Genomic DNA, 12,828 nt, shown 5'->3' on the forward strand with positions numbered 1-12,828 from the left:
ATCCGAAACCCCCGTACCGAAACGGTTCAATACAAATACACGTACCGTTACACCCCTAATATATATAAAAAAACATGCACCTGGGGATAGGTTGATTGGCAACACTACCCTAGTGTGTGAATGTCGTCTGTGTCGGCCCTGTGATGAGGTGGCGACTTGTCCAGGGTGTACCCCGCCTTCCGCCCGAATGCAGCCGAGATAGGCTCCAGCACCCCCCGCCACCCCGAAAGGGACAAGCGGTAGAAAATGGATGGATGGATAAAATTACAGTAGTACCTTAATTTGGATTAGTAATCCGTTCCAAAAAGATCAGACAGCAACCCACTTGAAATAATCCATCCATCCATTTTCTACCGCATGTCCCTTTTGGGGTCAGCTGCATTCGGGCAGAAGGCGGGGTGCACCCTGGACATGTCACCACCTCATAACAGGGCCAACACAGATAGACAGACAACATTCACACTCACATTCACACACTAGGGCTAATTTAGAGTTGCCAATCAATCCCCAGGTGCATGTCTTTGGAGGTGGGAGGAAGCCGGAGGACCCGGAGGGAACCCACGCAGTCACAGGGAGAACATGCAAAATCCACACAGAAAGATCCTGAGCCCGGGATTAAACTCAGGACTACTCAGAACCTTCGTATTGTGAGGAACATGCACTAACCCCTGTTCCACCGTGCTGCCTACTTGAAATAATGTAAATCTAAATCAGTGGTTCTTAACCTTGTTGGAGGTACCGAACCCCACCAGTTTCATATGCACATTCACCGAACCCTTCTTTTGTGAAAAATAAAAACACATTTTTTTTCAAATTCAAAACAAAGTTATATGTTTTATTAGTGGTGCACAAAATGAACCGTGCATGAACATCACCTTGTTCAAAGAACAAAACCAACACAGTGCATTACAAATAGTGTACTGTTTGTAACCGTGAAAGGCAACAAATTAAACACCTGTAAATCAGATGGAAAATTAGACGGAATATTGTTTGGCGGTATCCATAGCACGCCGATACGGAGAAGTTTTTTATTTACACGATGAGTCGGTGTGTCTTGACCTCCGCCGAACCCCTGACGCCGACTCACCGAACCCATAGGGTTCGATCGAACCCAGGTTAAGATAAATAGTACACTACCGTTCAAAAGTTTGGGGTCACCCAAACAATTTTGTGGAATAGCCTTCATTTCTAAGAACAAGAATAGACTGTCGAGTTTCAGATGAAAGTTCTCTTTTTCTGGCCATTTTGAGCGTTTAATTGACCCCACAAATGTGATGCTCCAGAAACTCCATCTGCTCAAAGGAAGGTCAGTTTTGTAGCTTCTGTAACGAGCTAAACTGTTTTCAGATGTGTGAACATGATTGCACAAGGGTTTTCTAATCATCAATTAGCCTTCTGAGCCAATGAGCAAACACATTGTACCATTAGAACACTGGAGTGATAGTTGCTGGAAATGGGCCTCTATACACCTATGTAGATATTGCACCAAAAACCAGACATTTGCAGCTAGAATAGTCATTTACAACATTATCAATGTATAGAGTGTATTTCTTTAAAGTTAAGATTAGTTTAAAGTTATCTACATTGAAAAGTACAGTGCTTTTCCTTAAAAAATAAGGACATTTCAATGTGACCCCAAACTTTTGAACGGTAGTGTATGTTCCAGAAACCAAAAACTATTAATACATTTTATAAAGAATAATTATATATTTACATGCAGAAAACAATGTGAAATATACAGAAACGATGAATGATATTAATAAATGAACATTTAACATTACTTTTTCATTAATTGAGCGGCGAGGGGGAGGGGAGAGCCACATGGATGCCACATAAGTACTCTACTACAAATGTTTTCCTGAATTCAATAATGCGCTGACTTTTTTTGGCTCTATTGTGGCTTATTAGGACGAAGCATAGAGACTGTATTCTTTGTTTGGGCACTTGTTTCCTCGGAATGAACTGAGGGCAAACAGACGGATTATCATGGTTAAGCGCAATATTTTCCATTATGGTGATCAAATATAATTTAAAAAAACGAGGCAAAATTAAGGCTAAACGTACTGAAAACCAAATCAAACAGAAAAAGTAGGATGCATGAAAACCACTGTAAAGCATCACCCAGTGCCAGAGGTCCATTGAGTATTGTCTAAAGCAGTGGTTCTTAACCTGGGTTCGATCGAACCGTAGGGGTTCGGTGAGTCTGCCTCAGGGGTTCGACGGAGCCTCTGCCATGGAGGTCAAGACACACCCGACTCATCGTGTAAATAAAAACTTCTCCCTATCGGCTTTATGGAGACGGCAACAGCAGAAGTCAGACTGATTTGCATGTGTATAATTTGTTGTGAGTTCATGCACTGTGTTGGTTTTGTTCTTTGAACAAGGTGATGTTGATGCACGGTTCATTTTGTGCACCAGTAAAAAAACATAAGTTTGTCTTGAATTTGAAAAAAAAAAAAACATTTTATTTTTCACTAAAGAAGGGTTCAGTGAATGCGCATATGAAACTGGTGGGGTTCGGTATCTTCAACAAGGTTAAGAACCACTGGTCTAAAGTCTACACAGCATAAATGATAAAATACAGATTTCAGTAATGACTACGATTGAAGCAAGCAAACATTTTTTGTCGTGAGTACGACGTACCTAAAAAAACTTTGAAAGCAACCACAAACTCTCCATACAAAATGAGATGCATACTAACTGTTGATGTTAATACATTTGTAATGAGTTACCTTTTCAGTGAGCTGTCCAAAGGCAGTCTCTAACTGAGTGAACATTCCATCAAAGGCAACCAGTAGCATTTGACCTGCAGACATCTTTGGTGAGTCCTGGGCTGTCCCATCCAAACTTCGTGGCTGGATCAGCTCTGAGTACTGGGCACGCAACATCCTGAAGGCACAAATACAACACATGACTGGCAACACTAAATGGTCCCTAGTGTGTGAATGTGAGTGTGAATGTTGTCTGTATGTGTTGGCGGTAGAAAATGGTGGATATAAATTACACATTCTCTAATAACTTTATGTCCATGTCAATCTACCTTATTTCTAGTTTAACCTTTATTCAGTGGCCTAGTGGTTAGAGTGTCCGCCCTGAGATCGGTAGGTTGGAGTTCAAATCCCAGCCGAGTCATACCAAAGACTATAAAAATGGGACCCATAACCTCCCTGCTTGGCACTCAGCAACAAAGGGTTGGAGTTGGGGGTTAAATCACCAAAATGATTCCCGGGCGCGGCGCCGCTGCTGCCCTCTGCTCCCCAAGGGGATGGGACAAATGCAGAGGACAAATTTCACCACATCTAGTGTGTGTGTGACAATCATTGGTACTTTAATCTTTAATTCCACCCTCTGGCATTTTTGTTTGTATTTTCTTTGATGACTATTTGTGGCATGATATTATTGTAATAACTCCTAACAGTCAACATTTTTTAATCATTGTCTTACATATTCATTTCAATATTATTTGAACTTCCATCCATCCGTCCATTTTCTACCGCTTGTCCCTTTCGGGGTCGCGGGGGGTGCTGAAGCCTATCTCGGCTGCATTCGGACTTGACTTATTCATTTTGCACCATTTCTGCAACATAATATCTCCTCCAGCAGCAGTCTTCTGTATGGACAGTGGAGGATCAAGGCTGAGATATTCTGCCTGGTGTGGTAGACTTAGATTTATGGGATTAGTATTAAATAATTGGTAATGCCTTTTCAACCAAGTTCTATTTATCACACCATTGGCTTTGACATTAGGCTTGCTCGTTTGCATCAAAACAGTTGTTTTTCTTACTACAATAGGCCAAAAACCATCCTTGCCCAGGTACACCCTCCTGGTTTTGGAAATAAATATTTGTGGTTCTGGCACCAGCCGCTAGACTAGATCTGACCAATCTAAGTCTATGAGCATAAACTGATGAAACCTACTCGGATGAGAGGTGAAACGTCTTCTAAGACAGTCCAGTTGTGATCGATTTGAATGCCCTGAGATTACAATGACCTGGATGAATGAGAACATCCATAGACAAAATGATGCATGATTCATGCTGGTAACGGATCAATATCTGTATCGTCCAATACTCAAGGCTCCAATATCGGTATTGTATTGCAGTGTTTCCCATAAACTGCCAAGATACCTGTGGCGGTGGGGGCGTGGCTATGGGCGTGGTCACCATGACATCATCGAGTAAGTTGCATAATTTACTACAATGATATGATTTTCTCTAAAAAGGCTCAAAAAATGTATACTTACTAATTAATAATAACAGTTTTGTTTTAAACTTCCATCCATCCTTCCATTTTACAATATAATTACAACACTTTATGTACATATTTATATACACATTTGAACAATAAGTTATTCACTGAAATATATTTATTAATTGTGGTTCTTACAAAAAATATATCTTATAAAATATAAAAGCTAAAATGTCTCTTAAAGCGCTGCCCCTTTAATTAGTGCATACTAAATAATTTAACTTTAGCCTACTACTACAACCATATTATTTACCAGCAACATAAAGTGAAACAGAGGCAGAGGTGTCCTGCCACAGTCAGTAACAAATAAACAGAAAACAGTAGTGGTCAAATACAAATAAGGCAACAAGAGAAGTATCCTACACTTCTCTTTTGTAAAGAAAATCTGAACAGCCTATATGGACATCTACATCAACTATATGATTTGCCTGAGAAGCTGGACAGGACAAAAAAATAAAAAATTAAAATTAAAATTAAAAAAATAAAAATTGTTTGTGGCGGATGTAATTCTTTCGTGGCGGGCCGCCACAAATAAATTAATGTGTGGGAAACACTGTATTGGAAGTGACAAAGTTGTATAAGGACACCCCTAATAATGTCAGCTCATGTTAGTTGAGACTTGAGGTGTGTTAAGGTTGCACATTGTCTGTCTGATCCAATTAAACCTCTACTGAGTTGCTATATGGGTGAAAATTTATGATTTGCTCTGTCCTGTGGAAGCTTGGCGTATTTATTTGGACAAAAAATGGGGATTTTAAGAAAAACAGCCAGCCCTTTGTATCCTAAACCTATTCTCATAGGTGAAAAGGTCCATCTTGCTTGAGCCTCTGCTAGTAAAGGGTACATGGCACACTGGATAGATGTACACAGGGGGCACCTGACCCCTGCTGGTTTGCGGAATTATTCCACTAGAGAAACATTTTTCCACAAAAGGGTGGTATACAGAAAAATTTATCCACTTTGAGACATTTTGTGCATTAAAAATACTAAAACTAATTCAATGCAGGTTCAAATGTACTAAGCTATCTGAATAAAAGATTGCCTCGTATCTTTGTGTAATAGGATTTGTTATATATATTGTATATATTATATACTGTATATTATTATATACTGCATACATATGTAAATATTATATATATATGTTTTATTTATATTGCTACTAGGGCTGCAACAACTAATCGATTAAATTAGATGATTAAAATAGTTGGCGATTAATTTAGTCATCGATTCGTTGGATCTATGCTATGCGCTTGCACAGAAGTTTTTTTTTTTTTTTAAATTAAAAAAATATATATATTTTTTAATAAACCTTTATTTATAAACTGCAACATTTACAAACAGCTGAGAAACAATAATCAAAATTTTTCAATAAAATACTGGATAGGATAGAAATGTAGTTTGTCTCTTTTAGCCGATTATTAATCGATTAATCGAAGTAATAATCGACAGATTATTAGAACCTTTATTTAACCAGATAAGAAAACCCATTGAGATCAAGATCTCTTTCACAAGGGTGACCTGGCCAAGAGGTCAACAGCACATGTCACAGAGCAGTTTCAAAATAAATACATTAAGACATACATTTTAAAATACATAAGAGAAGTGTAAAACAACAGAGATTTACATCTTTAAAAACACAGGCACTGTGCAAACGTCTCTCGCTGTTTGTCCCTCAGGACAGAACGGAAGGCTCCAAATGGAAGTAGTTCTGTAAGTTTCAGTTTCGTCTGCAATTCATTCCATGCCATAGGGGCAGCAATGCCAAAAGCTCTTTTGCCAAATTCAGTCCGTACATGAGGAACAGTTAAAACATACAAATTGTTAGAACGTAATGCGTAAGAGCTGCTTTTTCTTTGTAACAGAGTACACAAGTATGGAGGTATTAAACCTAAAAGAGCCTTATAAATGAAAGTCAGCCAATGTGTGTATCTGCGTGCACTCAATGAAGATAAGTCTGACTTCATATACAGTTGACAATGGTGGGTGAGACTACGACAGCCAGTAACAAATCTTAGTGCTGAATGAAAAACAGTGTCCAAGGACTGGAGGTATTTAGATGAAGCACTAAAATAAAGCACGTCTCCATAATCAATTACAGGCAAGATAGTTGCTGTCACCAATTAGAGATTAGATTAATCGATTATCAAATTAATCGTTAGTTGCAGCCCTAATTGCTACTATGGTACATTTTTAGTCTACTTTATACCTTTTGTTTTTGCCCGCGTTTTGTACCCTTGTCTGCATTATCCTTTCCATCCTTTGTAACTGAGCTACTGTGTGGAACAATTTCCCTTGTGGATCATTAAGGTTTGTCTAAGTCTAAGGTGACTAAACAAATAGTGCAATATTTAATACGTCCCATTTTTAACAAATATATTTTTTTACAATATGCCTGAAGCCAACATAAAAGAGCTACAGACTGAAAACTTTGGAAATAGCTGCTTCCTGCTGGGTCCTGTTTAGAGGGTTTTCAGTGAGATACATCCGCACAGCTGCTAGATGGGCATTTATGAGGTTCTAAGTGCACGCTCAAATCACCCCGGCTTACCTTGTGATGTCCAGACATTGTTTGTGCCCATCCTGGTCTAGGCCCGTGGTGGATAGCAGACTGTCTACCAAGCCTTGCAAGCCTAGACCATCAGAGCTCTGCTCCACCAGTTGCTCCAACTCGGCCAACATGGACTCCAGGGTGGGCTCCCCTTTTACTACACAGCGCAGAGCCTCAGGAAAGATAATCTGACGGAAATTGGTGTTTAGCTCCTGCAGTGAAAAAAACCCCACAGCATTTCAGTTGACACAATTGACATGGGAAAAAATAAACTGAAGTAAAAGGCAAGGGTTATTCTGTTGCTTTAAAGAAACAAGGTGATTGGCATTTAACTGTATCTATTAATAGAATATCAGATTAGGCTACTTTGTTAGTAAAATATTTCAATAATTCAATGACACTCTTTAATTGCATTTTAGATATTACATCCTGGATGGCAGATAACTTTTTTACAGATTAACCAGGACAAGACTGAAGTTTTACTTGTTGGTCCTGAAGTCCTGAGAGAGAAACACTACAATCATCATCTTTAACTCCATCACTCCAAATAAATCCTGACCTTAGTTTTATACCACATATAAGAAATATAACAAAAATAGGTTTTGATTATTTTAAGAATATAGCCGGAGTTTGCCTAATTTTCTCTCAAGGCAACACGGAGACGTTAACACATGCTTTTATTACAAGTGGAATGGATTATTCTAACGCCCTGCTTCTTGGTCTTACTGAAAAAGTTATAGCACCTTTACAACTACCGGTACTCCAAAATTCAGAGGCACGTGTCCTTAGGAAAACCAGAATGCGGGCCCACATTACACCAGTTTTAAAATCTCTGCATTGGCTCCCTGTGTGTTTCAGTATCAAATTTAAGGTTCTTCTTATGGTTTATGAATGTTTTTATGGTATTGGGCCTCCTTGTCTTTCCGATTTGCTTTTAGCCTAAGTACTTTTGCGGACCTTGAGATCCTCCGGCAATCATCTAATTATTCCAAAAGTCACGGGATGGCATCTTTCCTCTATCATGGCCCCCGTCTATGGAACAGTTTGCTGGACGACCTCAGGGCTGCAGAGAATGTTCATGTTTTTAAGAGCAGGCTTAAGACCCACCTTTTTGATTTGGCTTTTACCTAATATTTATTCATTTTATTGAAGTCATTCGTACTTTACTTTTTATCTTATTAGTTATGCAATATCTTATTAAGTTGTATTTATTTATTAAAAATTCATTTTTATCTTCATATGTTTTACTTGTATTTAATCCTTTATTCCTACTCTTGGTTCTTACTATTTTGCAGGTTTTAATATTTTTACTTTTCAGCGTTCCTCGGAGGGAGCCATCTGCAGCATCCTGGTGGCCATGGTCTAATGACTTCCTGGTGCAGATGGCTCCTGTGATAGTGTTATCTCACCTGTCTCCTCTGTACTCAGTCATGCATTCATTTGTTCATATTTGTGCATGTGTGTGTGTGTTTGGTTTTTGTGTGCGTGCGTGATAGCGGATTTGGATCATCAGGGTATTGTTTTTAAGTGTGTACAGAACTTTTGTGTTGCATTTCATTCAAGTATAAAAAGCACTTTATAAATAAAGTTTGATTGATTGATTAAGGTAACATGAGAATTCACAATTCTTATTTCCAGCTATTAAGTGAGTATGTAAGGGATTAAAGCTGCAATCTTACTGATTTAACAACATTTAAGCCTTGGCGGAACTCAAGTCTAAGTTAGTATCAGCAAAACACACAACCCTACTCCGTAGTCTTTCTTAAAATAACCGAATGTAACAGTGTAATCATTGTGGACTGAGGCTACAACTCCAGTACCTGCAAACAGGTATACACAGCATTGGCCATGTAAACAGCCTGGATGGTGGCAGAGGGTGACAAGAGCTCCAGATCATGAGGCAGTAGTGGGCAACGTTGCAGCAGTGTTGCCAAGGCGCTGACATTTCCCATCATACTGCAGAGCTCCTCAAGGAACCATGCCCCATCTCGAGACATGAGGTCCACCAGCTGCTCTCCGGCACTCGCTGCTGCACTCTCCATCACCAGGTTACGCCTAAACAAACGAGAAGTTATCTTATGTTATTCCCCTTTTATTTACTGAGCTACAGTTAACAATGGTTTTATAATATGTAATACATATGGGATTCTTACAGCTGTTTAAAGTGATTTAGTATCATTAATTCATTCACTACTGCTTATCCAAATCAGGGTCACAGGTGAGTTAGAGCCTATTACAGATGACCCATTCACAGTATGCCAGGGGTGCTTAAACAAAAAAGGGGGGTTTGGGTGTGTGTAAATAGGGGGTGGGGTGGAGGGCTTTGATACATTTTGTGCAATAAAAATATGCTAAGATATCCTAACAAAACATCCACTTCTTAGCTTTGTGTTACAGGTAACATAGCAAACTGGTGTGACACAATAATTCAGAGGGTTTGATCGATTTGACAAAATTAATTTTCAACAAACAAAAATGTGGATCTGGACCTGCAGAGTGAGCAGAGAGCCGAGGTGATGATTCCTGCCAAGCTCAGTGAGCCTGACTCTCCATTTTCATGCAGGAAGACCCCGATGCAGTGTTCTATCTCCTTGAGCTGCTCCTCACAGGCTGCTGCTGTTGTACCCTCGGCTTTCAGTCGCTCGGCTTGGTGCATCACACGCTCGTTGGTGTCTGCCACTTGCCGCTGTATGGCCAGCTCCACACCGGACAGGAACTGGCAGGAGGCTGCGGTCAACTGGGGGGCAAACAGCACCTCATATCTGTGCAGAAAGGAAGACATAACCAAAGAAATGTTACATACGTGCAACAGATAAGAGTACCGTATTTTTCGGACTATAAGTCGCAGTTTTTTTCATAGTTTGGCCGGGGGTGCGACTTATACTTAGGAGCGACTTACCGTATTTTTCGGACTATAAGTCGCTCCGGAGTATAAGTCGCACCGGCCGAAAATGCATAATAAAGAAGGAAAAAAACATATATAAGTCGCACTGGAGTATAAGTCGCATTTTTTGGGGAAATGTATTTGATAAAACCCAACACCAAGAATAGACATTTGAAAGGCAATTTAAAATAAATAAAGAATAGTGAACAACAGGCTGAATAAGTGTACGTTATATGAGGCATAAATAACCAACTGAGAACGTGCCTGGTATGTTAACGTAACATATTATGGTAAGAGTCATTCAAATAACTATAACATATAGAACATGCTATACGTTTACCAAACAATCTGTCACTCCTAATCGCTAAATCCCATGAAATCTTATACGTCTAGTCTCTTACGTGAATGAGCTAAATAATATTATTTGATATTTTACAGTAATGTGTTAATCATTTCACACATAAGTCGCTCCTGAGTGTAAGTCGCACACCCGGCCAAACTATGAAAAAAACTGCGACTTATAGTCCGAAAAATACGGTGTGTGTGAAATTATTAACACATTACCGTAAAATATCAAATAATATTATTTAGCTCATTCACGTAAGAGACTAGACGTATAAGATTTTATGGGATTTAGCGATTAGGAGTGACAGATTGTTTGGTAAACGTATAGCATGTTCTATATGTTATAGTTATTTGAATGACTCTTACCATAATATGTTACGTTAACATACCAGGCACGTTCTCAGTTGGTTATTTATGCCTCATATAACGTACACTTATTCAGCCTGTTGTTCACTATTCTTTATTTATTTTAAATTGCCTTTCAAATGTCTATTCTTGGTGTTGGGTTTTATCAAATAAATTTCCCCCAAAAATGCGACTTATACTCCAGAGTGACTTATATGTTTTTTTTCCTTCTTTATTATGCATTTTCGGCCGGTGCGACTTATAGTCCGAAAAATGCGGTAATCATTTAACCATTGTAATGCTCAAATTACAACAACATATTAGGCATAACTGCTATATGTGCCTTTTGGTTTCAGGGTTTCCCCATGGACATTGATACAACTGAACAGAAAGCTAATGAGTGTGACTCCATCCTAACGACTGCCAGGCAGGTGGAAGTCTCTCTTCTCTGCATCTCAACAGCGATCTTTTTGCTACACAATCCTGCAATGCTTTTAAGAGGGATCCATCCTAATGACTGGTGTTCGTGTTGGCACAGGTGTGTTGCATTTTACTAGCTGGTTTGCACCACAATAGAGCAAACGACTCTTGTCTGGGCATAAACCTGGGGTTTTGTCACCAAGCGCTCAGACTAGATCTGACCAATAAGTCTGTGGGCATGAACAGATAAAGGCTGCTCGGGTGAGAGACAAAACATCTAAGAAAAACTGAGCAGTCCAGTTGCAATCGACGGAATGCCCTGACAATACTGTTGATGTATTTCACAGACAGAGCCTCCGGACTTCAAAAATAACTTTTTTGAAGCACTATTATGAGAGGACTAATACCTACAAAATATTGCTACAGTCTAATAAAAAAATTGTTTACTTTCCAATAACATTAATAAATTGATTTGAAGTAAAAAAAATACTGCCAATTAATATTCTAAAAAACAAAGTCGCAGCAATTATTATAGTAAATTGCAGTCAAAATATAGCTAGTGATGCATAACATTCATTTTTGGGAAAGATGATTAATCACAATATGAATGCAATATTTTTTTTAATATAATTATAGTACTCTTTTTTTGTTGTTGATTAATGTACCCATATTTTATACCTGCAAGGGTCACTTAGAACAGAAAGAATGCACAGATAATCCTTGCCTGCTCTGCACTTTCACTTTTTGAGCAAACCAAAGGGTGGCGAGTATGGCATGACACTAGCATCAATTGTAGGGACTGATACAAATCAGTGACATTAAAGACTCATGCATTTAGAACAAAACAGCTTATGAATAGCTGTCCACTGTAGAGATTATGTATGTGTCCATGATAAATATGACCATTTAACAGTATATAAATGTATGTACAAGGGGCTGCAGAAAAAAATAAGTAAAAGTACACGTTCCACAGAAGTTCCAACAATCTATATTGCCAATACAAGCTTTGGTACGAGACCATTTGGAATGAGAAAATAATATTTTGTCATAACTATGCAGAAAAAGTGGGGTCACTGTGTTCTTAGACTCACTGTGGGCTGTGCAAAATGGCCCTAAAGTCAAAACTACTTTTTGTTGAGTTGCAGTACAATCAAAAGTTAAGTCAAAACAACATATTACATTTTCAACAGTTGGCCTTTAAATCTTTTTTTTTTAAAAAAAGAAAAAATATTAAGTCCTTCTTACTGTCTGTAGATGTGCTGGCAGTGCTCAACGGTCATATCGTTTAGCATTTCTTCCAACCAGGCCTTCCACTGATGGGCCCGATGGCGCAAGAGGGTGGCTCGTGGGTACAGCAAAGCCACAGTGGCATAGCTGTGCAGCTGCTCCAAGCAAATTCTTAGGGCCCCACGGCGCTGCTGCAGCATGGAGCTCACCTCTGCCTCGAGGCTCTCACACTGGCTGATCAGGTGAGCTTGACCTGCATTCTGCAGGAAGGCTGTAGCTGGCACATAGCTAGGAGGACCTAAAGAGGGAACATAATTTAAAACCAAATTTTAAGATGGGTTGCACATTAGACACAACATGGTCCAATTTGCTTAATTTGTCATGACACTTTTAAAAAGTGATCAAAAAACATGAAATGCAAAACAAATGTTTTGAAATACAAATGAACCTTCTTTTTGGCATTTAGAGTTCATGTCAAGTCTCCAGAAATGTCCAATACACAAGAAAAGGGGTCTCCACAAGTAGATCACAACCAGATTTTAAGGACCGTAGCCCATCTATTGTAGTTAGCTGTTTAATGAAGATATTCTGACTCTCCTTAATGTCAATTTACCACATAAAAACATAAAATCAAAGAGTGCACAGTATGTGTGGAAACTGGCAGTCATATAAAAACCATTCTTTTTTGTCATAACAGCTTTTATATAGTGATGAAAGATGGAGACCTCAGGTCCAGAGTCTAATTACTCCTTAATATAGTGCAGCGTATCTTGTAATGTTTAGTAGTGGTGTAATTTTGCGTGTACCATAA

At 38.8% G+C, this 12,828-nt stretch overlaps 1 protein-coding gene across 1 annotated transcript in view; it reads right to left on the bottom strand.

The window, feature by feature from the left end:
- The window catches only part of smg1 (SMG1 nonsense mediated mRNA decay associated PI3K related kinase), a 119,403-nt gene that overhangs the window by 28,297 nt on the left and 78,278 nt on the right, over positions 1 to 12,828 (bottom strand). Inside the window, 5 exon segments of the mRNA XM_062036999.1 lie at positions 2,733 to 2,889; positions 6,797 to 7,008; positions 8,617 to 8,851; positions 9,286 to 9,558; positions 12,036 to 12,315. Of these exon segments, the coding sequence (XP_061892983.1) occupies positions 2,733 to 2,889; positions 6,797 to 7,008; positions 8,617 to 8,851; positions 9,286 to 9,558; positions 12,036 to 12,315 (1,157 nt within the window).

The sequence above is a fragment of the Entelurus aequoreus genome, linkage group LG25, assembly GCF_033978785.1.
Source record: "Entelurus aequoreus isolate RoL-2023_Sb linkage group LG25, RoL_Eaeq_v1.1, whole genome shotgun sequence".
Taxonomy (NCBI): Eukaryota; Metazoa; Chordata; class Actinopteri; order Syngnathiformes; family Syngnathidae; genus Entelurus; species Entelurus aequoreus.